This window comes from Anopheles coustani, chromosome 3, assembly GCF_943734705.1.
Source record: "Anopheles coustani chromosome 3, idAnoCousDA_361_x.2, whole genome shotgun sequence".
Lineage (NCBI taxonomy): Eukaryota > Metazoa > Arthropoda > Insecta > Diptera > Culicidae > Anopheles > Anopheles coustani.
In genome coordinates, this window is record NC_071288.1 from 37738171 (window position 1) to 37759440 (window position 21270).

A 21270-nucleotide genomic window follows, 5' to 3' on the forward strand; every position below is an offset into this window, starting at 1 on the left:
TTATCTCTTTGCTGCAGATGTCATGTTCTAGCTCTCTTTTCTCTTGATGCCACGGTATACAATACTTGCAATTATTTAATTCATTGTTTACTGTTCTTCTGTTTATGTTTTTTGTGTTTTTGTGTTAAGATTTTCGTTTCTAATACTAGTATTTTCAAGTCAATAAAGATCAATCACAGAGAATATTTTAAAGTAATACAGTTTCTCGCTTTCCGGTCTCCAGGTTAGAGCCATTTCTCACTTTTTGTTTTGTTTTTCGTTTGCATCGAGTTTCGTATTGTTTGATTAAGATTGAGTTCCGGTTTCCTTATAGTTCTAGATACATGTTTACGCAATATGTAGATCCCTCCATGCGACGAGAAGCACTTGTTTTCGATTTATGATTATTTCGTTGCCCATTGCAAAGTAGGCCGCGACGCTTACAACACGATCCATTTTTTTTTATTATTTACTTTTCGGTGAACCATTGGAAAATAGAGAGACCATTGAACCGCATGCTGGCAGACACGATGGAAGCAACATGAAAGAGTAGCAAACAAGTTTTTTAAATGTGAATTTTGACGATATTTTAGTAGGTTTTTCCTTATATGATGCTTGTGATTACTAAATCATCTTTGAACTAACGATATGTCGAAATTAAATCGAAAACATACAGTTCTATTTAATCACCTTGTGCTGATTATTACTTCAACCCCTTGATAACTTTATATTCCCAACGAGTTGTGCTTGTTAGTTGCATACTCTCAATAGTTTGATGGCTTGCTGGAATTGAATTCAAAGGATATTTGAGATATGTTCCTAGTTTCATGTAGGAACAGCTATGAAACATTAACATTTGCCGCTACACCAAAATAATGTAATGTAACTAAATGAGTAAAGATCTCCAAATAACTGTAGCAAACAAAATTGTAAGGTTCATGTTCTTTTTGCCAACAATGTGTTAATATCTCGTTAACTGAGTTCGCTGTCAAAAAGCAACTAGCTACTGATTCCGAACGATGTAAAATGATGTGGTATGCTTAAGAGCTTCTATTGAAAGGAAAGAGTGCTTGGGGGTTTTGGCTCGAGATGGATCAGTACTTCTACACGTCGGCCGATGTGCGATGCACGTTGTCTATATGGTCCATACGTGTACCTTCTCCGCGACGACGCACCAGGACGCTCGCTCGTAGTAGGACGACACGATGTGCAGACTGGTGACGTGGTGGTTGATCAGGGCATCCAGTTCCCCCTCCCGGAACACGTGGTAGTACCGGTGGTGGGTAGCGGAGCCCCCGATCGACGGACTGTCCAGCGACGCCGTGCTGGCCGAGTGCGCCCACGAGTCGACGCTGGCGTGAGATTCAAAGGAAGGTACCGACGACTTTTTGGTGGCCGAAAGCGGTTTCCGTTCGGCAGGACCTGGTGCGTTGCAGGTGCCTTGGCCAGGCGCTGGAGGCATCGTCGCACTGGTGGACGAGCTGCTGGCAGCTCCCATAAGGCCGGACGTGGAACTCGTTGAAGGGTACGATAGTGCGGTGGTTGTCGGCACTGGACCGTTAGCACTGGCCGTCGGTGGACTGTTCCAACGGCTGTGACGCTCACCGATGTCTTTGCCGCTGCTGTTACTACTGCTGCTACTGCCGTGGAGATAGTCCGCCCCGGCGAGTAGGCTCAGGTGCTGACTGGCGCCATTAAAGCTGATCACCTTGCTACGCCTCCGGTGAGTTTCGCTCGTACCGGTGCTGCCCGTGCCGCTCGGCCCGACCACAACCGGACGCTGCTGGTTCGCATCAGCTTCCGTGTGACACTGATGCTCCTCCGAGCTGTCGTCCTCCTGTATCAACAGCACCGTATCGTTGGACAGCTCCGGGTCGTCCTCATCCAGCTCGGGAATGATGACGAAATCGTCCACAACCGACTTCGCTGCGAGATTCTTACACTTAACACTGTTGGACACGACCTTCGGTGCACCCCCTTCCACCCCCACACCCGCCGTCACCTCCCCTTCGACAGCACCCCGCTGCTGTCCCCCACAGCGTTGCTCTTCGAGCACATTGAACTCCTCCTCATCCTCATCGTCATCGTCGTCCGTTTCCTCCTGAATGATCGGAGCCATCGAGGAGCCGTAGCTCTGCCCCAACGAGTCATTGCTGCCCCCGAACTGACCCACGCCGCCCATGCCAACCCCCGCCGTGCCCCCCACATTGGATAGGTTCGCCAGCATTAGCCGCCGTTCGCGCAACTCCGCCCGCAGCTGGTTCAGATCGCGCAGGTCACCGTTCAGCTTCCGCAGGTACGGATCGGTAACGATCGGTTGCGCCACCCGCGCCTCCCGACCGTCCGGCCCCCCGAACACGTCGTCATCCTCGTCGAAGCTTTCGCTGTTGCGCTGCTTCTCGTTTTCCAGCTCCTTCAGCAGCTGGGCGCTCAGCTTTTCGGCAAAGTCCACCAGATGCTGCCGGGACGCTAGCTCTTCCGCGTCCGCTAGGTTCGTCGTCGCAGGTGTCGCTTCCGGCAGACCGTTGCATCGGTTCGGTTTACCGCCACCAGCGGAAGTGGCGGAAGCTTCAACACGCTCCGGTATTGCCATGTCCACGACGTCCTCGAGTTTGTGTGCGACGACGGCGGCCGCTTCGACCAGCGGAGGAATTGAGGAGCTGAGGGTGGTGGCGAGCTCCGACGCGACTTTTGCCACCACCGACGAGGCCGGTGCGGGTGAAAGCGAAGGTCGCAGGGCACTGATGACACTGTCGATCGAATCCGGCGACGACGGTTCACTCGAGTCGCTGTCCAGGTCGTCCGTCTCCGGATTGAACAGCTCGAGCGAGAGCAGCTTCGGGATCGGTACGGACGATGCCGAGCTACCGGTGGAAGCCGCCGCCGAGGTCTGCCGACGTAGGATGGGATAGTTGCCACTGCGCCGGAATTTGGGAATGGGCGGCAGCTCCTTGATCTGCTGCCGGGTAATCTTCTGCGATTTTAGCGGTGAACTGAACAGCGTTCTGATGCTCGACGTCGTACGCTCCTGCGTCGCCGGCTTACTTGAGCAGGTACTGGTGGTGGTGGTGGTGGTGGTGCTAGTGGTGGAACTACTACTGATGGTCAGGGTGTTCGGTGTGGACGCGGACGTTGGCACGGTGGACTCACTCCCACTGCCAGTGCCGATCGTTTCGATCGCATGACCGGCCGCCAGTTGCTGTTCCTTTTGCCACGGTAACACAACGGTTTCCTCGAACGTGAACTTGGTACTTTCCGTGGCCGGAGCGGCCGTACCGTCACCGACCGGCAGTCCCGGCAGTCCTGTGCCATCGGACCCGTTCGGGGTTGTGTCACTGCTGCCCGTTTTGGTTCGCGGAGGTGCCGGTGAGTGCGCTGGCGTTGGACAGGGCATCACCAGTGGTGACGTTGGCACTGATGAGGAAGGCATGCGACCCATGCTGTTGCCGGTGTTGAAGAAATCCGCCCCGCTGCCGGTTCCGCCACTACACACACCGTTCGTCGCTCCATTCGCTACCCCATTTCCACTGCAGCCACCGTTCGGTTGTGTCACCTGCGACAGCTGCTGCTGCTGCTGTGGTTGCGATTGTTGCTGTTGGTCTGGTTTAGGAATATAGATCACAGATGCAAAACTATCCTCCGATTCGATGCTGGTATCACTCTGGAGACTGCTGTCTTTGGACGAATCTGCATACGGCGTGGCCAAAAAGGGGAAAAATGAAGGAAAAGCAGAGAGCAAACGGGAAGAATGTTAGTACGATCGACCGCGATCTTCGTTACGCTACTGGGCTACGAGCTAATTGAGGCAAGCGGGACAGTGGTTATTAAGGTATAAAATAGTAGTAGTTTACAGTTGGGAGGGAGGGGAGGCAAAAAGGCGAGTGCAGGTAAGTTATTGGTTATTTTTTAGTAAGTTAAATATAGTCGGAAGCATGACAGTGGAGCGTTGGTGCGTCAGTGCGGGGGGGATGGAATGGTTGTGGAAGTGCAGAAGTAAGATGAATGGCTGGATGGTAACGAAGGTGGGCCGAGTCATGATTAGAGCACACCGTTCGAGAGATGTATGATGTTTATGGTAGACAGATGAGGTGCAGTTTACTAAAGAAATGATAAACAAACTTATAACGCAGTGCACTCGTGTAAGACGAGTAGGCTATGCCTCCGTTTGGCACCGAGCATTGGTCGGCTTTCTGACCAGCTTGCTTTGTTTTCCGAAATGTTGACAAACTCTAGCCTACTGCCAATTTTCTGCACAGAAAGCCAACATCTAATCTAACAAACGCCATGCGTCTAGGATTAAATATACTATAAAGCACATGGAGTTGGCAACTACGGGGACGTTCTGGGACTACTAAGCCCAGCTAAAACAGCAGTCTAGCATGCGCATCTAGTTTAGATCGGGTGGTCTCTACAAATATTCGCCAGAATTCGCATCCCTAATGCGTGTGCACACATTTTTCGGTATTCAATACTGCACACCACACCGGCAAACTAGACGTCTGTCCATTGTTGTTTGAAATAGTATTTATATATTTATTTCCCCTAGTGGTTTGCTATTCGAACCAAGCCACAACACAGCTAACGATCACTACGGACTAAGTAAGAAACTTGTACAGATTGGTTTGTTGGTAGGTACCCGCAAAACGTTGTCGTTTAATGAAAGTAGAACGAAAACTGTCTGTAGAAAAGAAACAGATGAGCATTACCAATAGCAGAAGGATGGAATGGTCATGGTCGGGAGAAGAGAGAAAGAGAGAGAGAGAAAGAAGAAAGAGAAAGAGAGAGAGAGAAAGAGAATAAGAGAGAAAAATATAGAAGAGAAAGAAGAATGAGAGAACGAAGAAATGGCTAAGAAGAGCTAACGCCCCGAAAGACACTCGACACTGGGAAAGGAATCGTAATTCGTGTGTTTCTTTCGATAGTTGGGGCTTAATTTGTTTCATTTTAATGTTCCATTTTCTATATCCAACGGTCTTGTGGTGATCGTGATGAACCCGAGGGTGATTTTTGTTTGCTTTTGGTGGTGATGGTGATGTTAGTAGAACTGTTGTCTAGTATAGACTTAGAGATTGGGGTGAATACGAGCTGTGGTGATTTGGTGAACATTGTAACATAACGATAGTCAAAAAAACAACAATCGGTTTAAACACAATCGACAAATAGGTAACAGCCGATGTAAAACTGGCAGCTATAAATAGCCCTCTCAGCCATTTGAACGATAAATGCGTGAAAAATTGCCAGGAAGGATCGATATACTATTTATTTGCATAGATTTGAAAACTCTGGACAAGCTTCCACAAAGACGCTATAGGCAAAAACGCTTCGTCTGCTATAAAACGATTGCGCCCTTATGTATGCAACTGTAGCGACGTACAGTTTATGGCAGTTTCAGTTTTCATTTTCTATTCCTTGTAATCGTTTGAGTCTCATTTTAAAACGTTTCAAGTAAAATTAATGGCTCACTATTCGAAGCTCAATGATATACGGGTGAATATTTAGTAGAATTTAATGGTTATATTGTGACAGCTAATGCAAAACAATAAAAAGCCATAAAGCTTAAAGTAAATTGATAAAATCGGAACTGCGGAAGTAGATAAAACTGAGGAACGCAAAACAGTTGATGAGATTAACTAAATGTGTGGTATTACTATTAACACAAAGTTACTGCTGTAAACGGAACCAACTGCTTCGTTAGACTCTCCTGCTTAGCCATTCTTCACGCATATTCTGTGCAAGACGATAGAAAGGGCCTCGTAGAACCGGCTGCCATTCCAACAAACAGTAAAGATGCAATTTTAACACACGCTTCCAACAGACACATGTTCCAAAAGAGGACTTTACGTAAACTGAACACTTGCGAACGCAGGGTAAAGGTGAAGGACGGTTCATTGCTGCGAATGCAGGTTTACTAATTGTTTTTCGTTTGCGGGATAGGAACAAAGTTTGAACAGAGTGAACGTTAGTGGTGAAACGGAGTACTAGCAAAGGTGGTGGTGGTGGTGGCAGTTGCGATAGTGACAGATGTGTGGTGAAAGTAGGTGGTGGTGAGAGTAACATATGTTAGTTTATAATATCGGATTCGGATTAGTTGGAATACAACTCGTATCATGTTTCGGTTCGTGTGAACGACGAAAGGACGAGAGACGAAGTGAGAAAAACAATTTGATAGAGAGACAGAAAGAGAGAGAAAGAGAGAGAGATAAAGAGAGTTCGGGTAGAGACTCGGGACCAGACTGGCCTGGCCGGGAGCCACAGGATGGCAGAACTTACCGGAACCGCTTTCGCGCGAGTGGCGCCTCGGCTTGGACGCCTCATCCTGGCTGGTGCCCATCGAGGCCAGCAGCTTGTCGTTGGTGCTGCTGCCGCTGCTGCTGCCACCGCCACCGCCGCCGCCGCCACCGCTACCGAGGCCGTTGCCACCGGTGCTGCCGTTGCTGCTGGTGCCACTTCCGCTGGCGGAATTGTTGCGCGACAGCCGATGGTGGCCACAGGCACCTCCGAACCGGCTCCCGGAGCCAGAGCCGGATCCGGCGTAGTCCGGGCAGCAGCCGGGTGGGCAGCAGCTGGGATCGTAGGCGCAGTAGGGCGACCGGCCCCCGGGACCGGGCGGCGGCCCGTGCGGATGGTGGTGATGGTGGTGGTGTGGAGGATGGTGCTGGTGGTTCGGATGGTTGTGGTGGCCGTGGTGGCCGTGATGGTGATGATGGTGATGGTGATGGTGCTGGTGGCCGCCGGGCGCGCCACCATGGTACGCACTGGCCGGGCTGGCGGCCTTAATGTTCTGTATGATCTTGACGAAGCCGTTCTTGGTGACCCGCTCCAGGCTGCCGGTGGAGGTTTTGAGCTTGGTCGCGAAGCCTTCTTTGATCACCTGCAGGCGCTTTGTGAAGAGCGACCGGCACAGGAAGCTCTCGTTCAGCGAGATCTGCTTCTGGATGCGCTTGCGGATGCGCTCCTTCTCGCGCAACCGGCTCTCCGCCATCAGCTCCTCATTGAGTGAGCTCTGCTTGCGCAGCAGCGGGCCGCGCGCCTCGTTGCGCTGCACGTGCTCCCGGTAGGCCTGGGCGGAGGACTCGGAGAACTTATAGTCCACCTCGTCGCACAGCGACTGTTTCTGTTTCACTAGCTTTGGGCGGCGGGACGCGGGCGGCGCCGGGTCCGCGGTCGGGGGCGGCACTTTCGATTCAGGCATTTGAGCACCTAAACTTGGTACACTTGAACGTGATCTAACTATGGTTTTTGGTGGTGGATTTAGTATACTACCTAGACTCCGGCTCTTGAGGCCAGCGGACAGCGGCGGCTCCGGCAGGTCGTCGAAATCCTCGAGGCGCCGCAGCTCGATGGGCAAATCCTTGGCGTCCTCATAGTCAAGGCTGCTGTCGTGCTTGGTTTCCCGCGAGCTCCACGACTCCAGGAACCACGGGCTGCGCTTGCTACCGGCCAATTTCTACCGAACGAAGGGAAACAAATGTTAGGATATGGAAAAACAGCGTAACGGATAAACTTAAATTCAATCGAAGAATGATTGTAGGTTCTTTACTGAATGAGATTTTCAGTTTCTTTTTGAACATTTAACGCACAAAGCATTGTACCTATGGAAGACTGGATGCGGAGACAGATGACTTAGAGCAAACACGCGCTCCGCTATAATAATCTCCGAGAAAACTATACTATATTTTTGCATTGCGATTTGCTTTAGGGTTTCCTATACTTTGAATATATTGAAACACTTTCATAAACACGTTTTTTTAATTGTTGATCTTCAAAGGGATTTTTCAATCTGAGTTATTGAAATTATTATACAGCTTTCCAGCATACCGTTCTTTCATGGAAACATTGTTTCTGCAAGGTATATTCGTCCAGCTCCTTTTTTTAATCATAAAAAAGCACAAAACTAATCTTAAACTTGTACTAAACAGCTGTTAGTTGATGAACAGTTTCCCGATCTTTCAAAGGGAAAGCAATACGAAAATTGAAAATCCATAAAAATGACCACTTTTGTTTACTAGTTCGCTTTCACTCACTCCAACCGAGAGGCTTAGCAATGTAGTTTAGTTTCGTTTGCACTGAATTGAGAGTTAATTTTCACACATTTTTTTTTAATTAAATTATTTTTGTAGTGCATGAATATTACAGACATGCTTAAAAAAGGTACAAACTGCTACAAGAAAAACAATACAAAAACGATCTCGAGCTCAATCGTTTAAATCGATCGAGTTCTATAAATCTCCAATTTTCATTTTAATGATAAGTCGTTCCTTGACTGTACCCTAGTTTAACTCTAAAGAACTAATTTAAAATGTTTTGGAAGGATTTATGCAGGATCACGAAAATAGTTGAAGAATAATTTTGTCGTTACATTTCAGCAACTGGTTTTAGTTTTACCAACTGATAAATAGAAAAAGACTGTTCTTTCTTTGGACGGTTTATCAGTAAATATAAATGGACATATTTTATGACAATATATGTCACAATTCATCTGAATTAATCAGAATGTTAATCCGCTACCTCAAACCACCTGTTTGAAGCGAAGTAGTGCTTCTAAAGGTTTGAATTTAATGGTGAAGATATTGGATCGGAATGTTATTGCACTTCAAAATAACATCTGCATCTACAGAGACCGATTTTCTAACCGGTGGTGGCCCACTCGGGACCCCAAATCCAAAAGATTATAAAGTTTTATAAGAAAAAAAGTTCAGATTTGACCTTTAGTACAGAAACATTAAGGGCAATGTGAATGTCTGGAGAACTCCCGATTATCCCACAGCTTGGGGCCTCGCAATGGATTGATCTGCCGGGGTGGTGTTCCATTAAGGTTAAACTCAATCTCGTGCTTTATAACGTCTATGAATGTCCTCTCATGAGCCTCCCTCGATCGTTAAAACTCGCCCGTAAAGTTACCTGGATCGCACGACGCACGAAGCTGTAGCACGTTTCGCCGGGCGAGGAGGACGACAGGCTGGAACTGTCTCCGTCGCCAGCCGACCGGCTCGAGTTGGTCGAGTCCTCGGTGTAGGCGTGATAGGGAGGCAGGAAGTCGTCATCGTCCTCGTCGTCCGAGAGGCCGCCGGTCTTCGAGCGGGGCGGCTGCCACGGAACCAGCACGTCCTGTGACTCGAACCGCCGGTGCCGCTGCTCCAGCGCCCACACGGTGATGATAACGCGGCCCCCTATCCGTAGGATGCGCGCCAGCTCCCGAATGGCGCCGACACGTCGCTCCGTCGTGGCGAAGTGATGCACCACTGCTAGCGATAGGACCGCATCGAACGACTCGTCTCGGAATGGCAGTTCCAGGTTATCACATATCGCTACCTATCGAACGGTAAGAGATCAAGTACGGCATAAAGACACCACGCAAAGAGTTAGCCGGTGGCCCTGGGCGTACTTACTTCACCACCCTTCCCGTGGGCGACTTGTGTGAGCCGGTAGCACCGATCGACTCCGATCGTGTAGATCAGCGGGTTGAAGCCGGACAGGTAGCGCCCATTGCCGCAACCGACGTCGCACACGAGCGAGCCCGGCTCGAGCCCCGCCAGGAACTGGGCCACCTTCGGGCGGATCTGGCCATTCGGTTCCTCGCAGTTTTCGTACACGTCGTGCACGTATGCCCTCTCGAGGGCCGCCGACCGGCCACTGGCGTCCGTTCGGCTGCTGCGGTCCGTCATCGAGCGGGTTTCAGTCGTTTCCTCTGCGGGAGAAACGAAAAAGAACAATCACAATGAGACAAGTTTTCCTGGAACAGCCGGTTTAGATATCCCTGTTGGAATAGCTTTTGTTTATTTTGATGTGTTAGCTATCAAAAATGTTGGAAACAAATCTAGTCATTCGTAAAAGTAAAAAAAATTGTAAAAAATGGATTTTTATAACAGCTGGTAACACAGTCTTAAACTTCGACTATCCATTAAATTCTATATTCTACATCGTATATATTATCATACAATTTCAAATTCAATTATTGCATAGAACCAAGTTGGATTTTCCTGGTCTTATTTTTAATTGGAAGCTACATTTTTCTTGATCAAATCCAGCATATGTTTTGCAATAATACCGCGATTACATTTTTTTGATTTTCAAAGCTGTTTCACTCAGGATGGAGGCATCGAAATGGGTTAAAGTGGGTATGTTAAACTTGTTTTTATTGGAAAGCATATATAGCCACACAAAATAATTCATTGTGCGCTCCTTCTAAGATGTGTTTTTCCATCTAAAGCCGAAACTTATAATTAAACCATACTTTCAATGTAAACACAGTGAAGTATTAAAAACATATCTAGCGGGTAGATTAACTGTATCATCTCCCCTATAGTTCACTGAAAACAGTTTGTGGAAATATATTGGACACTCGGTGATTGTTCATGTTTTTTTTTTAATTTATATTTTTACGTTTCACTTGTTACTGCTGTGCTTTGGTTTATTTAAATCCTCAGTCATATTTTAAAGTTTGTTGAAACTATCTGTTCTCTGTATATCTGTATCTGTATATGTTTTTAATTTGAACAAATCTAGACAGTGAATAAGATTTTATCTACTTCTATCATATTTTCATATATAAACTCTCCTTTTTCTGGGGTTTCGTTTTATTTTTAAATTTAATTATTGAACTGAACTGAACTGAAAGTACGTTCAGTTTCAATTACATTGCAGTAGTATTGCCTTTGAATAAACTCCATTTGACGCGCAACTACAAACAGCAGTTGCATCATCAACAGAGTTTTAATTGCAAAGAGGGACGTCAAGTAGGCTCATCAACATAATTTACTCCAAACCGGACGAAACCAACATTTATTTCCCCTCAAGCTGAACCGAATCGCACCGAGCGGAAACGGAGAGAGGGAAGCCTCGCTACTCCAGATCAGACCAACGCTCGTTGCACCTGCCCCTCTCGGCACCGGTCTTACTGCCAGCCGGAAATTACTCCGCCGAAAATCTGTTCCGGCAAATGTACCCCACCAAACTTCGGCTCGACGGCACGTGACCGTTGCTCGGGCGTGTGCATCGCTTACTGTCATCTGCGGAATAACATAAATAATCAGCAGGAATTTAATTTAGAATAATTTGATCACTCCTCACGATTTCCATTTGCCCGTTGCGATTTCATCATTTCGCGTAATAGAATCCATTCACGGAAATAGCATCGTGCGACGTGTCACGCGGGGCGCGGTGTAAAAGCTCACTCGGGCAAAGAATCAGCACGAGGACGCGATGTTTCCTGCGCTTCCTTGTGGATTATGGAAATGGAGCCCGTACCAGTAAGCCAACATCGCCAGGTTGCACGGTTCGGAGGCAAATGAACATTCCTCTCGCGCAGATCTATTTCCATCCGGCGGATGGTTTTCCCTGTTCGGAGGGTTTTTCTTTCGATCCACTCTCTTGTGCTTTCCATGAAATACGAACAAAAAAGGCGACCACCATGTTCTATTGACAAAAAAGCGCTGAAAGTGTAAGACAGGAATCGTATGCTTCTCCAGAGCAGCTGAGCCCAGGGTAGAAGGTTTGCTCTGTTGTTAGTGAAATTGCAATGAAGGAAATAGAAATAGCATACTTCTATGTTGAGTCAAACCCATCAGCGTTGTTTCACGAGAGAGACAAAATTCGCAATATTTCGTTATAAATATTCCTATGACTGGGTATTTTTGAAGACAATATAGAATTTTTGAAAGAGAATTTGTGAACAATTTACATTGAACGTATGCAGTTTACTAATCAACAATTAATGAATCAATTTCATTAAATTGATCTATAGCATTTTACTGTAGTTTGCAGCTATTTGCACTAAATAAAGAAAACTGTGCTTTTTCAGTGCAAATAGCTATTGCTATAGTCTTATCAAAGTGAACTTTTATATTGGTGTAAAAGATTTGTACGGATTGCTGCTGTCTCCCGCGAGTAAAGTTAAAAACCTTTCAGTTCAGATGTGCGTTTTCGATCAAACTTCATGTAAGAAATATACTAAAACATCTGAATCAAATATTTAGCAGCTGAAGCTCATTTGCTCTCATAATGATGCTGATAACAAAACGATTCGTTAATTTTAGAAGTGGCAATCAGTAACAAATGGCAATCTTCACATTATTTTCGAATTTGTTGCACTTTTGTCACACTTTATTGAATGTCTACTATTTAAGAACTATGTTCTTATGTCGATTTGGAAATGATGAACAAGAGAACTATTGGTACAACTATAGAAAACTTTTTCTTGTTTTACAAAATTGCTTATGTTTTTATATAGAAATTATAGTATTTTCAACTATTGTATTTAGGGAACTTGCTTTATTGAATTGCCATTTGCATGATGAAAAACATCGAGACGATTACTGTAAGTTTAAAATGACACGTCCGATCGTTTAGGTAGTTTAAATAACCTGTCAAAGAAACCCTAGCGGGTTTTCCTTCTTCCATCTTTTCTAAACCAAGGGATTGGTTTGTAATTCCAAAGCCTAGATATTGAAGCTTTATGAATACTCTACTATACTATGTTCGTGTAAAGTTGATGCCATTTTTAAGTGCACAAGATTACGTTCAATCATGTTTCCGGTTCATTATAAATTGTCACACAAATAATATTAGGAGTTATTGTAATAAAAAAGGTTAGCAAATTCTTTACAACATTCAAACACAGTTACACGTAGTCTATAACCTGCTCAATATCCTGAACGTCATTGAATATTTTAAGCAAAGTTGCTTTATAAGCCCTAAGGAATATTGAGCCTACCGTCATGTTGACAATCCGAAACAGATTATTCATGTTTGTGTCATTTTGTTTTTCCTGTGGTAAACATTGTCCTCTCCTCACGATAATGCGATAAATTTCCCCTCAAGCGAACTTGGTTTGTTGGTTGTAAAACATAAACCCGAAACGGCAAAAAAAAAACGCATCTAAATTCCAATTCCTTACACCACGGCATGTGCTCGCATGGTCTTGTCGAATCCGTCGGCTCCCTCGTCGGGTGCTATTGATTAATGTTCCGTCCCGGTCGTTCTTGAACCCATTACCGGGGGTTCAAGGCGCAAACAAGAGTCTAAATCACTGTGCCCATGTACAGGAAAACCACTCGGTCGGGTCCGTTTCATCGTTCGCTTTTGCTTCCCATCTTTTGCCATCCCTTTTTTTCGATTTCTCCGTTCCCCTGCCCTCGGTGGTGGCGGCGAGGGGGAGGGGGAGCTAAAACAGAAGAAAAATTACATCCTGCCATTTCGCTGCTGATCCGTGCAGCTTAGTACTGCACCTCGCGGCCGTTTGGTAAGGCTTTCCTTTGCCATTGGCGTACGCGGTGAACCCCGGGCAGGATAAGGTTTCGGTTGTAACGGGGCCGAAACCACAAGAAAGTGACTGCACCAAAAAAGGAGTTTCTGCACGCTAACGCGTCCGTTGCATGCACCATCGAGTTCTGGTGGCTTTGGTGGTGATAAAGAGAAGCAGCGAGAGAGGGAATATAGGGAGGGGGGGGGGACTAGAAGCAATATTCCAATGCCAAACTGCACACTGACCTCAATATGTTGTTGCTTCTGCCTCTGTGCTTGGGGCTAATCTAACAATCATTATCCTGCGGTGCGACTGACTCCGGGAGACCTCCAAGACACGATAAGGTGAAACCCGGAGGCCCAACTAGGGGCTGCTCGGGGGGGGAAATGGGCCAGTTAGACGTGGTCAAATTTAGGCACAATCTGGTGCACGCGGTTGTTGTGTTTTTGACTTTTCCCTCCCTGGTTTTCCACCTCTCGTTCCGTGCCATTTCTCCCATTTCTATGAAAAGGCAACACAACCAACGAGTAAATTGATGAAGGGACGGGAGCGAAAGGAGAGCCAACCAGGCCGCCAGGCGATTTGTGCCGTGTTCGTATTGGTGCCGGCGATGTGGAAAAAATGGGGATTTGTAATTTGGTGGGCAAAGAAAAAACAGGAGGAAAATGAAACTATCGTTTGGTGCAGTTTAATTGGGATCCCGGTTCGGTATTTTGCTGCAGTGGATGGTGCATGTCCTTCCTAGCTTTCCGACCTTCCTCCACCGTATCCCTAAAGCCAACACGTACGTATCCTCAAGGATGTAACCAGCTTGCCTTCAGGGTTAGCAAGCCCTTGCCTGGCCGGGCAACGAGGGTCGTTGGGGCCGATTAAGTTGCCTCGTACCGTTACCTCGATCGAAAAGTAACGAACGGATGGTTATAAATATACATTTCTATCGATGCATGCCTGGCCCATCTGGAGCTCACCGCGCCTCTCTCGCTATCGGTTCGGTTTTGCTGCCAGTTGGAGCTGGCTGCCGACTGTGATATTTTTGGACCTCCACCAAGTGAATCATTTGAACCGATTTCCGCAAGCTGCAGTTAGAAAATAAACCAACGATTCTTGCCAACCATTATCGCCCGGACGTCGATGGAAGCTATCGGTTAAAATAAATTAAATCCGAAGTGAAAATCAAAAGCTTTTATAAGTGCCTATCACCTGAGTGAAGTCGTTTGCGACCATCTTGATCCTTGCTTGCAGCGTTTACGACTCGTTAATTGTATTCGGCTCGGCTCGGCTCGACTTCCAGGCTATAAAGGGTGAACTGTGGCGAAGCAAATTAATTCTGACCGGCCATCGACAGCCGCATCTTGATCGTTCTGAGTAACGGCAGCCATTAGAGAAAACCATCTATGAATAGTGATTTTGCTCTGGGAGGAATGAATATTAATACCATGCGATGACGTAGCCTGCTCCGTTAGAATAAACAAGGTTTTTGCTGCTTAAGGATTGGAAACAACGGTTAAATGTCTATGCAAGTCCGAGAGAAAAACGAAACAAAAACAACTGCTGAACATACACGTATCGAGTGAAATGTCTATAAACACACACAGTATTTTAAATGTAGAAAAAAATATTTTACTAGACTTAAAAGTATTAAATTTAAAACGCAACACCAATCGCTACGGATTTTTAGTCAATAATTAAAGGTCATGAAATACCATGCAACAATCCGATTTCATTCTGGTTGTTTTAACAAGCGTTTTATCAGATGTTTTTAATAGTTATAAGTTAAGCCATTTCCGTAAAGGTTGCATAAGAAGGGTGAAATTATAGTTTTAATACTTCGACGTCCGCACAATTGACGGTGTCACAACGCTTTACGACCGGCCCGTTTGCACCAGTTCCTCATTATCTGGCCGCCCTGTTTAATAATTCTTTTCCAATCTTTATTAGAATTTACGTACAAAAAGCAACACGCCCTGTAAAATTGTTTTACATTCCATTTGATGTTTGTTAACATCCAGTAGTCTGTGGTTAGGTGACAGTGTTGACAGCACACCAAAATGATGTGAGCGGATAAGAACCGATACGGCTTCATTACATCTATGCGTGTATCCGAACGACAGAGTGTTAACACATTTTGGTTTGTTTTTTTTTGTAACAAAATAGTTATAAAGATCTATGAAATTTGAGGTAAATTAATATCCTTCCATGACCGATTATGGCGGAGCTCATCAGACCAAAGCCACCTTGCAGCAGAATCAGTAAGTTTCTCAAGAAAAGAGACTGTATCTTACTAACGTGAATATAAGCTTTGAATTAAAAAATTGATAGATAACGCTATAAAAATTATAAAAAGGTTTTGAACGTTAAACATTAAGTTAAGATACACTTTTTTTCCGTTTAAGTTCTTGCTTAACAGAATAACCCAAGTTAAGGTTGAGTTCACTTGGTGGGCCGCCATTCCAAATCAACACAAATATCTATCTAGCTTGGTAATTATTATTATTAAATTAATATAATATAGCTGACACAGTTGATACATTTTTCACGTAATCTTGCTTCGGCAAAACTTCAATTAATTACTGTGAAAACGAAAATAAACAGACACACGTGGCACCCCATGTTTTCCTCGTGCCAATCAGAATGGATAACAGTTTTGCGAAACAAACTTTTGTATGTCTCCAGCAAAAGGTTGATGCAAAAGTTGTTCCGTTCGTAGGAAAAGTGGTTTCAATAGCACACGTCTCAACATCAAACGAAAGCCCTAGAGTGGGCCTTCATTTTCGTCTTTTGAAGAGGGCGTTGCGCAAGACACCCGCACGGATGCATGTTGGGTTGTTGTTGTTGTTCAAACGTCACGCCCACGTGCATCGGAAGGCTAGCTCAAGGGTAGCATTATTTGGAGAAGTTTCCAGCCCATTTAGCTGGCAAGCGGGTGCTACATACCCGCGTCTAGTATATTCTGTACAGTAAACAACTGTTGAAGCATCCTTCATACTTGGTTTAGGTGTAAGGTGACTAAAGTACTGCAAGCGACGTAATACTGGTTCGAGATTTTTCCCGAAAAGGTCAACCTAACGCCCGCCTTGGAAACAGAGTGGGTTGACCAGGATGGCGCACAACACGAGCACCAAAGCCCTATCCACCCGAAACCCACCATCCGAGACTGCCTGTAGGGCGCAATCATAACCGTAACCGCAACTCCCACATTTATCTTTAGCTGCATTTTCTGCTCGTTATCGCGTCCGAGTGGTTTTTATCATCGTGACCACATCCGTGGGCTGCAAATCATAGAGGGGCCGTTAGAGCTGGAACCGTTCCAGGAAAGCACTGACGTACTGACGAAGTCCTGCATGTCCCGTCCGGTGGTGGTTTTGTTCGAGACGTTCCAATGCGTTCGCTGACGAACAGTGAAGATTGTCCATTCTAACCGGTCTTGTTTTATCGTCCGTTTTGGATGAAATGGACAGAAAAAAGAATAATGTGCTGACATAAAATTCATTTCACATATTTCAAATTTGCAAAACGTCCTCGGCAAGGACGGATTTATTGTCAAGCGCACAGAACCGCTCAAAAACCACAGACTGAAGCAATCGTTCTACTGTGCGCCTAAAGCTATGCAATGTCGCGTGCAAAACGCCATTGGAGGCATTTTGTGCTGCTTGCTTGGGATTTACCGCGACCCACTCGATCCGGTCCTCACACCAAGCCACACGCGTCAAAACGGCTTGCAAAAGAGCGTCAGAATAGTAAAACAAATTGACCCCTTCGAGGCGGTACAATGTAGAGCCGCTGGTCGGGCTGGAGCCAAAGCTTGACGAAACAAACCCACCACCGGCTCGCCGATCATGGCAGACGGTGGACGGCCATGATGCGAATCCTCTGGCGCCTGATTTACGCGCCGAGTCAACGAGCAACCCTCCTACCTCGCCGTCTGTACTTGCGGGGGCATAGACTAGACGAGATGATGTCCTGCGAGAGTGCCTTTTGTGCGTCCTCATCCTGGCCCGGATGGAGTAGTCGACGCGTTCCGTTGCGACGGTCGGGGCTATAATTTCGAATGGAAACTAATAGGAATAAATATATTCATGTGGCCTGTTTTGCGCCCACTCTGGGGCGTCACCCGCCAGTGCCAGTGGGGTCTAATCGGCAGAGTGCTCCGTTCGGAGTGCCCGGAGCAAATTGGCGGCCCAGAAATAGATTGACCAAATGATCGGTTAATAAGTGACACCAATCAGTCGAACGTTATACTCCATCCCGGGCGCCATCTGCAGGGTTTGGGAACCGGGATTTGGGCAACATGGACCCGGAGGTTTTGCCTTCTGAAGGGCTCATTTTATGTGCTTGGCCTCGTAAAACCGGAGAACCTGCACGCATCTTCGCACCATTTCCATCTGCTTCCTCTCAAGACAGCACGAAATAATGTGTCACAAGGGGGAGCGAAATCGGCTAGAGCTCAAATCGGTAAAACCAGTGTGATGGTGCCAAGGGCCCATCCTGTGAGTATAATTGCTGCGGAATCAATTTATTTATTACACTACCCGTTGTCGCTGGAAGAGATGCGTACGAATAGATTCACTGCTTCGGCTGCCTTTTTTCAGGCAACTGAAAACAGTGGGACATGTGCCTTTGCACATTATTTATTGCCATTTTGATGGGTTTATGAACATATGGGGTGTCCATACCATGCATCAGTGTATTGCTTTCAGCCAAATAATTCGGTTAGTTTGCCTCTATCTGGCAGCTCTCAAGTAATAGCCCACCATGTTGGTTGGGTTTGCACAGTCAATGTTGATAAAGACCAGACCTCATTGACATATTGATATTGCACAGCTCTCTACTGAAATTTTTGTACAATTATTTTTCGAAAAAATAGTTCTTCGATCATGCCAACTCTTAGTTTTAATTTAGATTGTTTTTTGTTAAAAAACATTTTTTGAATACATCACACTAAATATTAAAGTACTTTTGAGCCATTTATGTTTGGCTCTATTTGTACGATTTGTTTTTCATACATCATCAATTATTAAGGATTAAGATCCGCTTTATATCAGTGTTTCGGAGTCTGGCTAGTTATTGTTTCTTTTGCATCGGGCATTCGAGATCGTATCAAAAACTTATTTCGAATTCATTAGCATATTTTGATATATTTTTACAAAATAAGACTCTTTTTTTGCGTTTGTTTGAAGAAATTAGACACCAGCTGAAGTTAGTCGTCTCATCGCACGATCAACTTACGACTATTTTCTATCGGATAATAATCCATTGCATATCAAAGGTCGTCTTCTTTCTTTTTAAAAATGAATCAGAATATGCAATTTTGTTGCTCCAAAAACAGCTTAAGTTTACTACAAACAATGCATATAAATTATGACGCATATGCAAAACCAAATTTTTATATTTTTATATTGCATTTTTGGTATTTTCAAATAGCAATAAGCAAACGCTGACTCGGGGAAACAGAGGGAATTTGTACTGCTTTGCTCTTTATTGGCAAATTATTGCTGATCACAATAAAAAATAACACATACGCAAACGGACCTTCACTTAATTTATAAAATCCTAATTTTCTTTGGAAAATATAATGATTTCTTCGGATTTAGACCAAAATTTATATAAAAAAGTAAAAAAATAGTGTAACATTTTTTCTTCACTTGGCAAGACTGATTATTTGAATTGGCCATGGAATTATTCTATCTAAGGTATAATTCATTTGATATATCGTTTTTTCTTACTGCATCGTAGTTTGGAAAATTATATTGCTCAAAACATTATAGTAAGTTTGTGTTGTTGGTCAACTTTTACATATTATGTGCAAAACTTGTTTATTTCTAGATTTTTAGACATTTTTAGAACATTTATTTTATTTGTTCAGTGCACAAGGTTCAAATCCCTTTAACAGAGTTTTACATGTATAAGTTCCAATTTCAATGTTTATATGTTTGTTCCACTTAAAATAAGATCCAATCCACAGATTTTCATTCTGCCGTCAACATCTAATGCTTAAGAAAGAGTTTACATTCTACTTACCCTCATAGCTGGCGCCTCCGAATTTGGACTTTACTAGCGGAAAGCTGGACGCGGTCGAGGAAGCCGTGAGGGTGCCCATTAGCCTCCGGTTGGATCAGTGAGCGGACCACCGACTGCAACGTCTCGACGAACCTTGCACTGTAACCGCACCCGTTCGTTCCTCCCCGTGTGCCGGTTTGGTCGCTCCGGAATCAGGGACTCCCGAGCCCAAGGTTGATTGAAAGTTGACGCAATCGGGCTTGCACTTGTGGTCACTTTTCGGTCAGTTTTGTTTTCTTCAATGCTTGTTTACTCCCCTAGGGGTGTCGTATCCTTTCGTAAGATGTTCAGTGGTGTTATATTTGTTTTTTGTTTTGTTTTTCTTCGCCCCCAATTTTCTTTAGCGCCACTTCGGTACCTTCAGGCTGTTTATGCTTTCGTTTGGCTCGTTTTCGTTTGGCGCGGGTGAATCTTTTCCCGGGTCGACGGATCCAGAGTAGGAGGGAACCCAATTTCCTGCCGAGTGTTCCTGGTTCGCTGCTCGGGTTCAGCACTTCGCGGGTCGAGGGCGTGAGGAAGGAAACTCGTCCAATCACGTACGTTTCGATGGCTTGCACGATCCTTCCGCTATCATCGGCGGCCGTGGCGGCATGATTACTATCACGACCATTAAATCATAATATGTAAATCACAGCACTGCTCTCCGGCCCGCGCGTACTGCCGCCGCATTTCCCTTTGCCCCTGCCACGCGGACCGAGATGCTCCGAGTCATACTAGAACACTTAGCCGGCAACATCAGCGCTCGTCGGATGCTCGTCGGATATTTCGACCGAAATGTACAACTTTGTTAGGTGCGCCTCTTAGCCTTCGCATCGCAGCCCCGTTCGATTTGTGCCTTCTTCCACTGATTGCATTTCAATGAGGGCACACTAAACCCTCCTCCCACATACACACACACACACGCACCCGCCCACGCGGATGTACACGTACACCTCACTTCCGGTTGAGTCACCGAAGACAACGGGTTCCGTTTGGGGTTGAGATTCGTGGCATTGATTTTTGGCGCTTGCAACCACCCGCACTATGATTATTCATACACGTATGTACACCGATATATACATACAGACACACAAACACACGCACACACAGGTTTCTGGAGCTGGATGGCTGGAAGGAAACGTACGTTATGTGTAACGGTATAAAATATCCAGTGCAGGAAGGGAAAACATTCATATGTATCCCACTATTTGCCAGCGTTTTCATCCCGCGTTTCCTTTGGGGTTTTCCTTCTTCCGCTCCGATGCAACCGCACAATCCGCAAACACTTTGATCCACTTGAACCCCGTAACAATGGCTAAGGAGTCGCGAGCAACGGATGAATATCCCTCGGGGCAGATTCCACCGCTTGCTGAGTCAAGACCAACCAAAGGCTACTAAGTAGCAAAACAATAAGGAAAAAACCATCAAGCTTCACATACACACATACATACATACATCTCGATTGGATGTACGAAACGTTCGCTTGGTTTCCGTTTCTCGATCACGAACGTTCAATATTTGCCCGAGCAGCTGCGAACCGGGCTGCTTTTAGTTCGCAAATCAATTTTGCGACATTTTTCAGTACGTTTTCTTTCGACGCGGGAGGGGAAAGCGGGGTGGTTTGTGAATCCGTTTCATTTCCTACCCGCTTCAGGTTCGGACCATTGTGTGTCTGGTGTGTGTTTGTGTGTGTGTGTGTGTATTTGTTTGTGAGTTTGTGACGGCACCTCGAACTCGTCCAGAAGCTGCGAAACATAAAAGCGAAATCACGTAGGACCCACGTGTCCCGGTTTGCGGGCCTAAAACGGTAAAGTTTAGCCGCTCTTCCTTCCCCACCGAGGAAGAATCGGCCGTTCCGCCAAGGTGCTCGAAGGAGGCCCGACCGAAGTCACACTCAGCGGCATTTTTATTCCTTCCTTCGCCTGACGTGCTCTCACCGCTTACACGGTAAGGATTGCGCACTTCACCCAAGCACAGGAGTCACGGTGGGAAAGGTGGAAAAGGGAAACAAG

At 45.7% G+C, this 21270-nt stretch overlaps 1 protein-coding gene across 1 annotated transcript; it reads right to left on the reverse strand.

Annotated features, from left to right (window-relative positions):
* Positions 1-1114: 1114 nt before the first annotated feature.
* LOC131259036 (serine-rich adhesin for platelets) lies at positions 1115-19319 on the reverse strand. The gene is made up of 6 exons (XM_058260449.1): positions 19241-19319; positions 9369-9667; positions 8881-9291; positions 6250-7426; positions 4616-4657; positions 1115-3666 (listed from the first exon to the last, which is right to left on the reverse strand). The coding sequence occupies exons 1-6, from the start codon at positions 19317-19319 to the stop codon at positions 1115-1117; spliced, it is 4560 nt and encodes a 1519-aa protein (XP_058116432.1).
* Between the last annotated feature and the right edge of the window lie 1951 nt (positions 19320-21270).

Excerpts from the sequence above, each read along its gene's own strand:
- LOC131259036 (XM_058260449.1), bottom strand. The coding sequence starts at position 19,319 with ATGGGCACCCTCACGGCTTCCTCGACCGCGTCCAGCTTTCCGCTAGTA. Across the intron at positions 9,668-19,240 it reads CGGAGGCGCCAGCTATGAGG|AGGAAACGACTGAAACCCGC; the intron begins GTAAGTAGAATG and ends TTTCTCCCGCAG. Across the intron at positions 9,292-9,368 it reads CCCACGGGAAGGGTGGTGAA|GTAGCGATATGTGATAACCT; the intron begins GTAAGTACGCCC and ends ACCGTTCGATAG.